The 14,422-nt window shown below is 48.6% G+C and overlaps 1 protein-coding gene across 1 annotated transcript; it reads right to left on the reverse strand.

Annotated features, from left to right (window-relative positions):
- Positions 1-236: 236 nt before the first annotated feature.
- On the reverse strand, positions 237-2,838 carry LOC119435063 (uncharacterized). The gene is made up of 4 exons (XM_049659686.1): positions 2,701-2,838; positions 1,397-1,611; positions 642-888; positions 237-428 (listed from the first exon to the last, which is right to left on the reverse strand). Exons 1-4 carry the CDS (start codon positions 2,836-2,838, stop codon positions 237-239), a joined length of 792 nt encoding a protein of 263 aa, XP_049515643.1.
- Positions 2,839-14,422: the final 11,584 nt, after the last annotated feature.

Genomic DNA, 14,422 nt, shown 5'->3' on the forward strand with positions numbered 1-14,422 from the left:
TGCACACAGTGCTCACCACAAGAAGAAGCGTTTATTGAAGACACGGGAACGCATATATAGCCGCGCTTGCGCACAGCGTTGCTCTCCTTGTTCGCACAGTGTTGCTGCCTTGGCTGGCCGTTGCAGCCTCCTTTCTTTGAAGAATGAAAACACTGAAAACACAGATAGCACTGAAAGCACTGAAAGCACTCAACATCGATGCGTAGCAGTCGACACTCCTAGGCTGTTTCAGTCTGCTAGAACCCGTGCGTGCAGGCCAGGCGGTCTGGGGGTCTTCGCGGTCTGGTAGATCGTCGCAGTGAATCTGCAATGTTGGGCACGCCTGGTGTGCCTGCTGGTGGTCGGTCCTGTGTGGCCTGTGGAGGTTCTTGCCTCTGCTGTGTGACAGCGCTCGGAGATGAATCAGGGGCGTCGTCGCAGTCGTCCACCTGGTAATGGATGGTTCGATAGAACGCTTCTGATATTTTGCGAAGGTGCTGTCTATTTCGACGGAAAATCCGGCCATCCTCAGTCAGAACGGTGTACGATCTCGGGGCCACGAGATCTTGGACTTGCGCTTTGATATCCCATCTACCATTTCGGAGGATTCGGACGACGTCTCCCTTCTGTAGCGGAGCTAGTGGGCTTCCTGTGGTCCTTGCCTGAACATGTTTTTGAACGAGACATGATGATGACGCTGAAAAATTAGGAAGTAGCTTTCTTAGACTTCGTCCCATTAGCAGTTCCGATGGTGAACGGCCATCTTCGAGAGGACACACCCTGTAGTTGAGAAGGCCCAAAAAGAAGTCCTCTTTCTTGGTCTCAGTCTTGCCCAGAAGCCGCTTGACCACTTGTACGCCCTTCTCGGCGAGCCCATTGGACTTGGGAAAACGTGGACTTGAAATCGTATGCACAAAGTCATAACGAGCCGCAAAATCTTTAAACTCTTTTGATGGAAACTGCGGGCCGCCATCACTGCAAAGTTCTAGTGGTATTCAATGCCTTGCAAAGATCTGACGTAGTTTATGAATGACAGTTGTTGCAGAGGTCTCCTTCAGGTGCTCGACTTCTGGAAAATTAGAGTAGGCGTCATAGACAACCAAAAAATGCTTTCCGGCGTGTTGAAAAAGATCTAGACCATGGCATGTCTGGAACGGTGTGCTGACACAAGGGCTCGTCAGGCTGTGGATAAGCAAACTTCTTGCAAACGTCACACCTGTCAATGAACTGGGCAATATCTGTTGACATTCCTGGCAAATACATCAACTTGCGAGCCCTCAATTTGCATTTTCCTAAGCCGAGATGCCCTTGGTGCACTCGTCGCAGCATCTCTGTTCGCATGCTTGCCGGCACGACTACTTGGTTCCCTCCGTTGACTACAGAAAGTTCTTGTGTGAAGGAATTTAGCTCACCTCCTATAGGCATTGATAACTGCAGCCTGGAGATGACGTCTTGCGCCGTTGCATCACTGGCAGTTGCGGCCTGCAGACGGGATAGGGTGGCTGGTCCGACGACGGCAGTCAGGGCGCCCACGGCACGAACTTCAACGTCTGTTGTGCCTTTTTCTGGTGGTTCCCGTGATGGGATTCGTGACAAGGTGTCAGCAACAACCAATTTGCTGCCTGGAACATACTGCAACTCAAACTCGTACTTCAGCAGTCGAAGAAATAGTCGTTGCAGACGTGGTGGCATGTCGCCTATTTCCTTCTTTGAAATTGCCAATAATGGGTTGTGGTCGGTTTCGATAACGATATGTCTTCCTATGACATAATCATTGAACTTTTCACAGCCGAATGTTATGCCCAGGGCCTCTTTTTCTATTTGGGCGTACCTTCGCTCGGTTTCTGTGAGTGCCCGCGACGCGTAGCCTACCGGGTGCCAGTCTTCTCCACGTTGTTGGAAAAGCACTGCTCCGAGTGCAAATGCTGACGCATCCGTCGACAGTTTTGTGGGAAGCTCGGGATTAAAGATAGCCAGGACGGGCGCTTCCGTCAGCATCATTTTGAGCTGCGCCCACTCACGCTCGTGAACATGCGTCCATTCGAAAACTGTGTCCTTTCTAATCAGGCTGTGCAAGGCCTCAGTATGGGCTGACAACAGTGGCAAGCACTTCCAGAAATAGTTCACGGTACCAAGCAAGCGTTGAACGTCTTCCTTGTTCGTTGGCGGAGGGTGGTTTAAAACGCACTTTATCAGGTCGGCATCGGGCTCAATACCTTTGGAACTAATCTTATCACCCAAGAAGCTGATTTCAGTGCGTCCAAAAATGCACTTTTCTGCATTCAAAGTTAGGCCCTCTGCCTGTGCCCTTTCCAGCGCTTTATACAGGCGTTCATCATGTTCCTTTTGCGTAGAACCCCACACTATCACATCGTCAATGCACACACGTGTTCCCGGGAGGTCGTCAAATATCTGGCTCATTGTACGCTGGAAAACTTCGGGTGCAGATGCAATACCGAACGGCAGTCTGAGATACCGATACCGGCCAAACGGCGAACTGAATGTGCAGATTTCTGATGTCTTTTTGTCGAGAGGAATTTGATGAAAACCACTGTTGGCATCGAGTCTGCTGAAATACTTTGCATGCGCTAGATCCCCTTCGATTTCTTCCCGGCATGGCAACTGAAAGTACTCTCTCTTCACCGCCCTATTAATTGCGCGCGGGTCCATGCATACTCTTAAGTCCCCATTTTTCTTCCTCACGATAACCAGGGGACTTACCCAGTCTGATGGTTCTTCCACCTTCTCGATGATGTTCGCAGCATTCATCCGGTCGAGTTCTTTAAGTGGCTTCTTGAGGGCGTAAGGTACACGTCGGGTTGGCTGTACCACAGGGACAGCGTCCTCTCGAAGCACCATTTTGTACTCGCGCCGCGTCCTGCCAATGCCAGTGAATAATCTCGGGAATGCCTGCTTTAGGCTTCCATATGCCTCGCTGCTGTCCACCGCGTTCACTCTGTTGACCAGACCAAGTTGCTCACTTGCCCCGAGGCCCAGAATGGCTTGCTTTTTCTTTACTATGAAGAACTCAAGTAGCACACGCCGTTTGTCTAACTGCACGGCGAGGCGAACCTTTCCACTGTGTGGTATTTCGCCACCCCCATAATGTACCCCACGAGGATGCTCCTCGTGGGGTACGGCTGCTGCTTAGTTCCGAGCTTTTTGAACAGCGAACGCGGCAACAAGTTATCCTGCGCTCCCCTATCGTCCTTCAGCTGCACATCAGTTCCTTCAATGTTCGTTGTTACAATCCAGTCGCGAGTTTCGGGGCCACGCTTACTTTCCGTCGTGCTGATCTCCAGAACGTCGAAGTCACTGTCACTCTCCGCTCCTTCGACCACGTCATCAACGGCTGCTCGCTTGCTTGTACAGCAGGCGGCGAAGTGATTAGGCTTCGTGCACTTGTTGCATGTTTTGCCGAACGCCGGACACTTCCTTGGCGCGTGCGAGAAGTTGCAGTACCGGCATTTTTGGCGTCCTCGTTTAGCTTGCGTTCGTGAAACAGGTTCAATCTTGTTTTCCTCCATCCACGCCCTATTTTGCGATTCGGCAAGTTCCTCAGCTTTGCAGCATTCTACTGCTGTGACCAGCGTCAGGTCTTTTTTTCGAAGAAGTTTTTCTCGCAGGGAAGTGCTGCAAATGCCATACACGATTTGGTCCCGCAGCATGGAATCTCGCAAATCCCCAAAATTGCACGTTCTTGCTTTTAGTTGCAAATCCCGAAAGAACTGTTCAAATGGCTCTCCGTGTGCCTGACGACGCGAGCGGAACACATGGCGTTCGTAAGTCTCATTACACTTAGGCAAGCAGTAGTTTTCAAACGCTTTAACCAACGCGTCGTAGTCATTAGCTTCCTCCGGTGATAGGTTCATGGTATTAAACACGTCAATAGCTTCTTGACCCGCAACATGCGAAAAGATTGCAGCTTTCTGCTCGTTACTGCGTGTCATCGTGGGCTCCGTTGCTATCAGGTACAGCTCGATGCGCTGCTTGAATGTCTGCCAGGACGTCGCTGCGTTGTCGCCCACTTGCAGTGGCTCAGGCGGGCGTAGGTCGGTCATGGTCCCGTGAGCGAGCTACACTTCTGACACCATGTATCGGGCGTAATGCACACAGTGGTCACCACAAGAAGAAGCGTTTATTGAAGACACGGGAACGCATATATAGCCGCGCTTGCGCACAGCGTTGCTCTCCTTGTTCGCACAGTGTTGCTGCCTTGGCTGGCCGTTGCAGTCTTGTCGATGCCCGACTCAGCCGCAGTTGCGGCAGGTGTCGATCTGTCGCTTGTAGAGCGTGCAACGCAGAAGAAGCATGTCGCAGCGTACATAGTTGGGGACTTTAATTCTTTCGAAGAGAAGGATGATGGTGGTTGTATCCTTGATTCGTCCTACCCCCATTAACGTGGGTTTGTGGGATGAGACGAACAGGCGTTGTAGCTCTGAGTCCGGAAGGTCAGCGTCGACCCCTCGGAATACGGCTCGGCTGGTGGTGCCAGAGGCGACTACGTAAGCGGATACTGGATGTGCTCGCTCCAAGAGAACAATTTCTCGTACTTTAGCGTACGCGTCGACCGTCTGTAAGCTCGACGTGCTGATCACAAAGATATTCTGTGTGTCGTTAGTGCAAACGATATCTTCCTCTGCCGCCGTTGGCGGGAGTCGTGCAGCGAATAGTAGAACTTGTAAGAACTTAAGCTTCTTGCACTTACGCACATCCAGTCCACCTCCGGGACGGATGATGACACGGTAATGATCCGTTGGCAGCGGGGGGAGCCGGCTGGCGGCTGCAACCCTTGTCGCAGCTCCGGTTCGCAGGACGCCAATGCGGGCGCTGGCTGGCTTGCGGGTTGATGTTGCTCATAAAAGTGCTACATAAAAGTGTTTTTCCGAGCGTGAAAGATGCCCGCGAATACACGCAAAGTGCCTCGAGCGTCCCGTCGCACGGCAATTGTGCGTGTATTCGCGGGCTCCTTTCACACTCCGAAAAACACTTTTATGTAGCATGTACTGAGCAACAGAAAGCTGTATCGGGAGTTTTTCATGTTGATCTACATTTTTCTCATTGACACTTTGATAATTAGGACAGTATTTCTCGAGTTAGACAATTAATTACAAATAGCTAATTAAATTTTAGTAACGAGAAAATTACGGGCGGCTACTCCACTATACTGGAAACAATACGCACTAGGTTTGCTTCGGGTAACGCCGTTCCTCTTTTTTTACATCGTGCTGCGTGATAGCTGGGACACGCTGTATATATATATATATTATATATATATATATATATACGAGACGAAGAGTTGCGCGCCAGACCCGAGTGTATAACATTCCGAAAAGGAGAAAATATGACCGTTGTGGCATATCTATTGACTTACGTTTCCGCCGGAGGAACGGCCTTCGTCGGAGTGAATACAAGTGTAGTTGCATTACAGGCATATATAGAGACACTAGACACTTATCGCTTTGTCCCACACGACATGCGCATAATCAAGCCCTAGTCACACACAAAAAAAGGAATGCGAAACCAGTGCACCGTGACAAAATGCAAAAATGGCCGGGCAGTCCTGAAATCACAGAAGATAGGAATCATCACTTCATGTAATCACAGAATCATGCGGTGATAAAAAAGTACAAGCTGCGCACGAGTGTATAAAATGAACGCGAGTGCTGTTTTCCACCCTGCAGCAGAAAGCAGGTTTTAAAAATGCGTCCGCGGACAGATTTAACAATGCACACGCGGGCAAAAACCGGTATATCATGCAGTCCAATACCAGGAATTAGGGACATTTCGTAAAATTTCCTTTTTGCGCCACCACGTGGCGTATCGACCTTAAAGAATTTGAAATTCCCGCTATGACGTATGCTATGACGCACAACTAAAGAAAGCGCAATAAAAAGAAACACACCCTGAAGCTGTCGCTTCACCTCGATGCTTGGAAACGAGCGCACTTGTGTATCAGCGTTATCTCGAAGACGGCCAGCTACTTGCTCTATACTGACAATGAATCGACGGTTTTGCTAGACACCTGGCCAGAAAGCTCGTCCACATTCTGGAGAGATGTCTGGCCGAGATAAAGGCTCCCGCGAAGCTTCCGTTTAATATATATATATTTTTTCCTTGAGCAGACTTTTTATTTCTGCACCACTGTGGCCACGGTCTTGCATATACGTCAGGGTTCTGTTTCATGGGTTTCCTATAGAACTGGCGTGATCCATTGTTTAAGAGGAAGCTTTAGCTCGGGCCTATCTTCGATGCCGGATTCTCAAATACACGTAAAATGCAGGAATGCTTTTATGAGAAAACCGCTGAACCGATTTGAATGAAGTGTGTTGCATTAAGATGGAAAGTTAAAGTGCAGAGACTGCAGCAAATAGAATTTTCGTTTATGTAGTGTAATGTTTTCAAAGAATCGCAGGATGTTCGTAAATTTGAAAAAAAAATCGAAGCATGAAGTTTCCAAATCCGCAACTCAGCCATTAAAAACAAATATGACATTTCTATAAACTGCACCCGTTGGAGCATCAAAAGCGAACAATTTTTTTTGCTATACCTTAAAACTTTCGTGAATTTGTTGTAATGTTTGGAAGGGTTTTGCAAATGCAACGTTCACAACATAGTGGTATATTTCAGGATGGTGTATGATATATGATTGCTATCCGCTTTGGATGTATTATTAGGTGCAATTTACAGAATTCCGATATAATTTTTAGCTGCTGAGGTACATAGCTCTATAAGTCAAGTTTTGTTTTTAGAAATTTGGCAATTCTTTAAAATTTTACGTAAAAAGAGTAGACAGCCTATAATAAAATATCCCTTTCTGCAATCACTACATTTTAACTTTTTTTTTCTAAATTCAACATAACTCATCAGATTTGGTGCATCGGTTGCTCTGAGAAACTATTGCCAATTTCTCATGTATTTCGATAGGAACCCCCAAAGTCAACGTTCCCCTAAGTTCGAGCTTGAATAATATACTTGTTGGCAAGATACGTTTGTAAACGTGTGATCGTGGCCTAATGAGCTAGAGCACCTGCGTACTGAGCTCAACGACCGAGGGTATGTTTGTAAAGCGTCTTGGGAAGGAATAGGAGAAAAGAAAGGGAGAAGGCTGGTATGTTATTCATAAGCGTGTCTGGTTGGCTAAAAATTACTAAATGCTTTGGTCGTCATACCACCTCAGATTCCATCAGCATAATTTCTATTTCATTACGCTAGTATTGTACAATTATTGTCAATCAATCGAGATTAGAACACCGGCGTCATGGCATTGTATTCCGTCGCAATTATTTATCGCCATCACTTCAGAATCATCTCATCGTCGTCATGCCGTCGACCTTGTATGCCTTCGTCGTTCTATCGACATCATTCCTACCTCGTAATTCCATCGTCGTCACTGCATGCACCGTCGGCCTGCGGTTCTTGTTCTACCATCGTGAGGTAACATTGGCGAGCGATGGTCACAACAAAGCGGGTCTATCAGGGGGACAGTGCATGACAGCATATAGCCGAATCACTTGAAACATCAGGGGAAACACTACGGATTCTAAATAAAGGTGTCTTAGCTAACACGGTGGGTCGCTTTTAGATCGCTATATTGTGTGAATGATCGCATTAACTTCGATAGTCATCTTAACATGGGTTCTGCAGGAATTCTTTCATATTCGCGACACTAACTGAACTCATGTCCACATTGTTCCCAGCCTTTAACACCTCGAATTCTTAGAGGTCATCGTGCTCAGGCAAGTGACGGACGACCCGAAGTTTGATGGAGGTAGCGGTATGATTACGACAGCGGTGCCGCCTATCGACAAGGGGAAACACATTTGGATGGGTGGGAATAGCGGCGCAAGGCACACTTCAAGAGTTGCTAGGCATCACAGATTCGAATCAACCTGACAAAGAGTTAGAAATATATATGCATTGCAGTCGCACTAAAGAAATGGAAAACTATTGGATTGGTGTGTGATTCGCTGCAAAAACATTCATTAGACTGTTTCAGTTATCCGAGCTATCCTTAACGGGAATCAATGAGATGAGTTTCGATAGAGCTCGTTACATTTTTCAAAAGCGGAAGACGTGCCTAGAGGCAGAGTCGGCTGCAATATTTTGTTGCTGCACAAAATATCTAGATTTTCGGTGCGATCATTTTAAAGGAAAAACAAAAATTAAATAAGTTTTCAAGAATTACTTAGAGTACCTCGAGAAAATTGTAGCAAATAAATTCTGAAAATTCATTTGCAACTTTTTTGTATCTTAAGGCACAGGGCAACTTCCTACTCGTTTCCATTAATTTTCTTCGTTATATTTTCAAGCGAGTTGAATATTCTGCCGTAGGTGAATTAACAATTAGCCCAACTAATTAAACTGAGACTTTCAAGTGTATATTGTTCTTAGACAAATGCTTTAAGTCTACGCGGATGCTGCAAAATTTCTCAACATGGGGAGGGAATATGAAAAACAAAATAGAAATGCAGAGCATTTTATTGCCTCAGTAAATTTTTATTTTCAATGCTATTTGCACTCGTTAAGTGGCTCGACCCTCGTGTTCGCAGCCTTGTATATGTTTCTGTAGCACTAGGTGCGTTGTCTGCGAATTTACGTGAATAAGCAAGCAGATCGTACTTTAATCTGGGCGGAAAACAAAAACAACGAAAGCCTACGTTGTAGATGCACTGTACTGAAACACAATTAGACAGAGTCTAAATTTGCATATATTTCTAAACAAGGATGCCTAAATTGTCGATTAAACAATTGACATAATTATAATGAAGCCGAATAAAGCAATAAAATGACATGATCCGTGTGAAAATATGATGAGCGTTAGCCATTGTGGCTCAACAATTTCTGCTTAATGAAAAAAAAAAGCTTCTAGTGGCCGTGTATTATCGTATTCCTGAAAGCCAGTAACCAGCGTATCTAAATTTACATTCGCGCCAAAATTATTGGCTCGAGTTCCATCACTGTATCCGAATGACTATATGAGATTCAAAAGTGAGATTAAATGGCGGGCCGCGGCGGGTACGGTAGTGTTCACCTATGCCTTCGCAATATTATGTTGCCACACTCTTTAAAGCACGAGCATGGTGATCAATCGATGTGCTTTTCTACAACTTCATCCCTAAATGTAAGCCGGGGTTCTGCCACTCCCTGTGGTTGTTAGTCTGATCCCTCCCTATTTCCTTAACTGTCGATTGTATGGTTTGTTTTCATACCAAATATTCACATAATAATCTGTGCGTGTTCGGCTAGTAATGAAATGTTTATTTCTCTCGCAGTTAAATTATCAAGTAACCAGCAAGAAGGGATGCAGGACAAAAACCTGCTTTGATGCAGCTTGAAGACCGCCCGGCGGCCGTTGATCACATGACAGTATCTTCACAATAATCGAGAACTCGAGCTCGCTTCGTATAGGCAAAAAGCCTAATGGGTCGAACAGAACCGGGCCGGCCAAAGTATGGTACTTCGGGCTCGGGTCAGGCCCGGACTTGAAAAACCGGCCCGTGCAGTGCTCTATTTCAGATAGTCAGATCAGTAGATTCCCATACCATCACGTAGTAGTGACGCTGAAGTGAACAGTCGTAAAACTGTGCATGACGAAACTGATTCTTTATTGGGCGAACATGTGCCCACAAAAGCCAGCTACACTTGAAGCAGAACGAAAGCGGCGAATACAGTCGGCGATCGTCGAAATGTGATCAGCGGCGAAACGCGTCGGCTTTTATACATGAGTCATTGAAGGCCCCAGAATAATCCCTGGTACCCGCATGTCTTTCAGAAAGTTCTAGATACTTCGCGTCGCTCATACAATCAGATTACATGAGCGTCGGTGACAAGAGACAACGGATAGAAGCATCGATAACGCTTGAGAAACTTCCGATGCATGCAGGCGCGTCCTGTGCCTAGCGATAACGTTTAACATTTGTTAGCCGGTGAAAAGCGGTCACCGGTGAAAGATAAACATGTATACGTGTCAATACCCTCCCCTTAAAAAGCATCGTCCCGATGTTACAAACAAGAAAGCGAAAACAAAACCACGCGTACAGAGAGAGAGAAAAAAAACAACAAACAATAACAAAGTAACAAAGTACCAAAATTCTTTAGCGGGCGTAGAAAGGCTTAAGACGCACCACGTGGATGACTTCAGGTCGTGCCCGGCGCCGCTGTGATTGCGAAATGCCGTCTGGCACGACCTCAGTCCAGTGCGCCAATACGTCGGATTATCTTGTATAGTCCGAAATAGCGACGTAACAGTTTCTCGTTAAGTCCTCGTCGGCGTATCGGAGTCCAGACCCAGACAAGGTCGCCGGGCTGGTACGCGACGTAGCATCGTCGAAGATTGTAGTGTCGGCTGTCGGTCCTCTGCTGGTTCTTGATGCACAGGCGGGCGAGCTGTCGACCTTATTCGGCATGCTGCAAATAGCTGGCAACGTAGAGATTTTCTTCGTCGGTGACGTCGGGTAGCATGGCATCAAGCGTCGTTGCCGGGTTCCTTCCGTAGACCAGGTTGAACGGCGCTACGTGCTTCGATTCTTGCACGGCCGTGTTGTATGCGAAGGTCACGTGCGGAAGGATGGCATGCCACGTCTTGTGTTCGACGTCGACGCACATTGCCAGCATGTCGGCGATGGTCTTATTTAGGCGCTCGGTGAGGCCATTCGTTTGCGGGTGGTAGGCGGTGGTCCGGCGATGACTTGTGTGGCTGTATCGCAGGATGGCTTGAGTTAGTTCTGCCGTAAAGGCCATACCTCTGTTGGTGATGGACTTCTGCGGCACCGTGACGCAGGAGGGTGTTCTCAGCGAAGAATCGGGCTATCTCAGCGGCGCTGCCTTTGGGCAAGGCTTTTGTTTTGGCGTAGCGGGTGAGGTAGTCCGTAGCTACGACGATCCATTTATTCCCGGACGTCGACGTCGGAAAAGGCCCAAGTAAGTCCATCCCGATCAGCTGGAACGGTCGGCGAGGTAGCTCGATCGGCTGTAGAAGTCCGGCTGGCCTTGACGGCGGTGTTTTGCCTCGCTGACAGTCTCGGCATGTCCTTACGTAATGGGCGACGTCGGCTGAGAGGCGAGGCCAGTAGTATTTTTCTTGTATCCTCGTGAGCGTGCGGGAAAAACCGAGGTGTCCAGCCGTTGGGTCGTCATAGAGAGCTTGCAGAACCTCTGGACGCAATGCTGAGTGTACCACGAGGAGGTAGTTGGTTCGAAGAGGCCAGAAGTTCGTCTTTAAGAGAATGTCGTTTTGCAAGAAAAACGACGCCAATCCTCGCCTGATCACCTTGGGCACAATGACGGTCTTGCCTTCCAGGTAGTCTACAAGGCTCCTTAGTTCCGGGTCAGCTCACTGTTGTTGGGTCCCAAGAAGTGTCGTCATCCTGGTCGTCCTGTGGCGGCGGTTCGACGGGGGCGCGAGACAAGTAGACAAGGACCGATGGGTCCCGACAAAGTGTCGTCATCCTGGTCGTCCTGTGGCCGTGGTTCGACGGGGGCACGAGACAAGCAGTCGGCGTTAGAGTGCTTTCGCCCTGACTTGTAAACGACGGTGATGTCGAATGCTTGGAGTCTCAGACTCGATCGTGCGAGGCAACCTGAAGGATCCTTCAAGTCAGCTAGCCGACACAAGGCGTGATGGTCGCTCACAACTTTGAATGGCCTGCCTTAGAGGTAGGGGCGAAACTTTGAAGTAGCCCAGATGATGGCGAGGCACTCCTTTTCGGTTGTGGAATAATTTGTTTTCGCCTTCGAGAGCGACCAGCTAGCGTAACTTACAACCCTTTCTAGTCCATCAGTCCTCTCCACAAGCACGGCGCTGAGTCCTATATACTCTGGTTGCATCGGTGTGCACTTCGGTATCGGCGTTTCGTACAAATGTGCAAGTATTGGCGGCGATTGCAGGCGTCGCTACAGTTCTTCAAGTGCTTCGACTTGCGGCGTCTCCCACTTGAACTCCACGTCGACCTTCGTGAGGTACGTCAGTGGCTCAGCAATCCGTGAAAAATCCTTAAGGAAGCGCCTGTAATAGGCGCGCAGTCCAAGGAATCTACGGACTGCCTTCTTGTCGGTGGGCGGAGGAAAGTCAGCGATGGCCGCAGTTTTCTGTGGGTCAGGGAACACTCCAGACTTGTTGATGACGTGGCCCAAAAACAAGAGCTCCTCGTATGCAAAGCGGCACTTTTCTGGCTTTAACGTGAGTCTGGAGGTCTTGATTACTTGAAGAACTGTTTGAAGGCGCCGGAGGTGTTCGTCGAAGCTTGAGGAAAACACAACGACGTCGTCCAAATAGACGAGGCAAGTCTGCCACTTCAAGCCTGCCAGTACATTATCCATGATGCGTTGGAAAGTCGCAGGTGCCGAGCAAAGACCAAACGGCATGACTTTGAACTCGAATAGTCCGTCTGGTGTCAAAAAGGCAGTCTTCTCCCGGTCCCTCTCGTCGACTTCGACTTGCCAGTAGCCGGTTTTGAGGTCCATTGACGAAAAACTTTGCGTTGTAGAGTCGATCCAAGGCGTCGTCAATACGTGGGAGAGGGTATACGTCCTTCTTCGTGATTTTATTGAGGTGACAATAATCGACGCAGAAACTTGGCGTTAATTAAATCCTTCTTCTTTACTAACACCAGGAGGACGCCCTCGGACTCTTGGACGGCTAGATGATGTCGTCCTGTAGCATTTCGTCAACTTGTTGCCTTATGGCCTCACGTTCGCGCGCCGAAACTCGGTACGGGCTCTGACGGAGTGGGCGGATATATTCGTCGGTTATGATGCGCTGCTTAGCGACAGGGGTTTGTAGAACTTTTGACGACGACGAGAAGCAGTCCTTGTATTGCTGGAGCAGAGCTTTTAGCTGTTCTTTCTTATGATTGGGAAGGTTCTGATTGACGTCGAAAGTTGGTTCAGGTACTACAGTCGTCGTTGCATGTGCACTAGAATACGTGAAGGCGAAAGCACTGCTGGCTTGTACTACTTCGTCGATGTAGGCGACCGTTGTGCCTTTGTTAATGTGCTTGTATTCGTGGCTGAAGTTCGTGAGCATCACTCTTGCTTTCCCTTCACGTAGCTCAGCTATGCCTCTAGCAACGCAAATTTCACGGTCGTGCAGTAAGTGATGATCGCCCTCGATGACGCCCTCCATGTCTGCATGCACTTCGGTACCGACGAAAATCCTTACGCTGGAGCGAGGCGGAACGGTGACTTGTTCTTCTAGCACATTCAAGGCTTGGTAACTGATGTTTGTATCCGGTGGTATCGCATTGTGCGTTGAAAGCGTTATCGACTTGGACCTTAAGTCGATGCCTGCACCGTGTTGGTTTAGAAAGTCCATGCCTAGGATAACATCCCTGGAGCCGTGCTGCGGGATTAAGAAGCTCGCCGGATAAGTGTGGTTGTTTACCGTGACTCGCGCTGTGCAGATTCCAGCCGGCGTTATTAGGTGTCCTCCCGCTGTCCGGATATCGGGTCCTTGCCAGGCCATTTTCACCTTCTTCGACTTCGCGGCGAACTCGCCACTACAGACGGAATAGTCTGCTCCTGTGTCAACCAGAGCGGTGACATTATGACCATCGAATCGCACGTCTAGATCGGTAGACCATCGTCTGGCGTTATGGTTAAGTCGTGGCGTCGGATCACGGCTGCGTCGGCTTGCTCCACTGCTGCTACGTCGCGTTGGTAGGTCTACTTTCGGCGGCGAAGTGTTGTCGTCAAGGCTCTTGCCAGGCGCTATGCTGATACCTCGTCATGATGATTCGTCGGTGGTGGAGTATCTTCAGCATTGCGTCGTACAGCAACCGCACCTCCATCGGTTGCTGCCTTTAGTTTCCCGGGTAAGGGCTGGGAGATCGGCCCCGGGTTGGACCGGCATACAGCCGGCGATGCGTCGAGATGTAGCGGCCAGGTGACGGCGAGCCTGAGGGTCGTCGTGGTTGCCACTGGGCTCTGGCGAGGTAGTCGGCGATGTCACGTGGCCGCTCGCCAAGCTGTGGACGTGGCGCGTTGACGGCGAACCCTTGCAGGCCCACAAAAGCAAGCTACGCTCGAAGCACAACGATAACGGCGAATACAGACGGCGAACGGCGAAATCTGATCAGCGGCGAAACGCGTCGGGTATTATACATGAGTTATCGAAGGTGCCAGAATAATCCTTGGTACCCGCGTGTCTTCCAAAAAGTTCTAGATAATTCGCATCGCTCATACAATCAGATTACATGAGCGTCGGTGACAAGAGACAACGGATAGAAGCATCGATAACGTTCCAGAAACTTCCGATACCTGCAGGCGCGTCCTGTGCCTAGCGATTACGTTTAACATTTGTTAGCCGGTGAAAAGTGGTCACCGGTGAAAACATGTATCGTGTCACAAATGTATACGTGTTCAAACATGTATACGTGTCAATATGATTATGAAAGATTGAGTAAAACAATTTAAGACGTAACCTACATCCCTGTTCAAGCAA

The sequence above is a fragment of the Dermacentor silvarum genome, unplaced genomic scaffold (genome assembly GCF_013339745.2).
Source record: "Dermacentor silvarum isolate Dsil-2018 unplaced genomic scaffold, BIME_Dsil_1.4 Seq412, whole genome shotgun sequence".
In the NCBI taxonomy this organism is placed as follows: Eukaryota; Metazoa; Arthropoda; class Arachnida; order Ixodida; family Ixodidae; genus Dermacentor; species Dermacentor silvarum.

What these genes read in the sequence shown, in the direction of transcription:
- LOC119435063 (XM_049659686.1), bottom strand. Translation starts at nt 2,838, where the DNA reads ATGGTGCTTCGAGAGGACGCTGTCCCTGTGGTACAGCCAACCCGACGT. An exon ending in TGGAAGAACCATCAGACTGG is followed by an intron (nt 1,612 to 2,700) that starts GTAAGTCCCCTG and finishes TTTGAGTTGCAG; the next exon opens with TATGTTCCAGGCAGCAAATT. An exon ending in CTGCAGTTATCAATGCCTAT is followed by an intron (nt 889 to 1,396) that starts AGGAGGTGAGCT and finishes TGACTTTGTGCA; the next exon opens with TACGATTTCAAGTCCACGTT.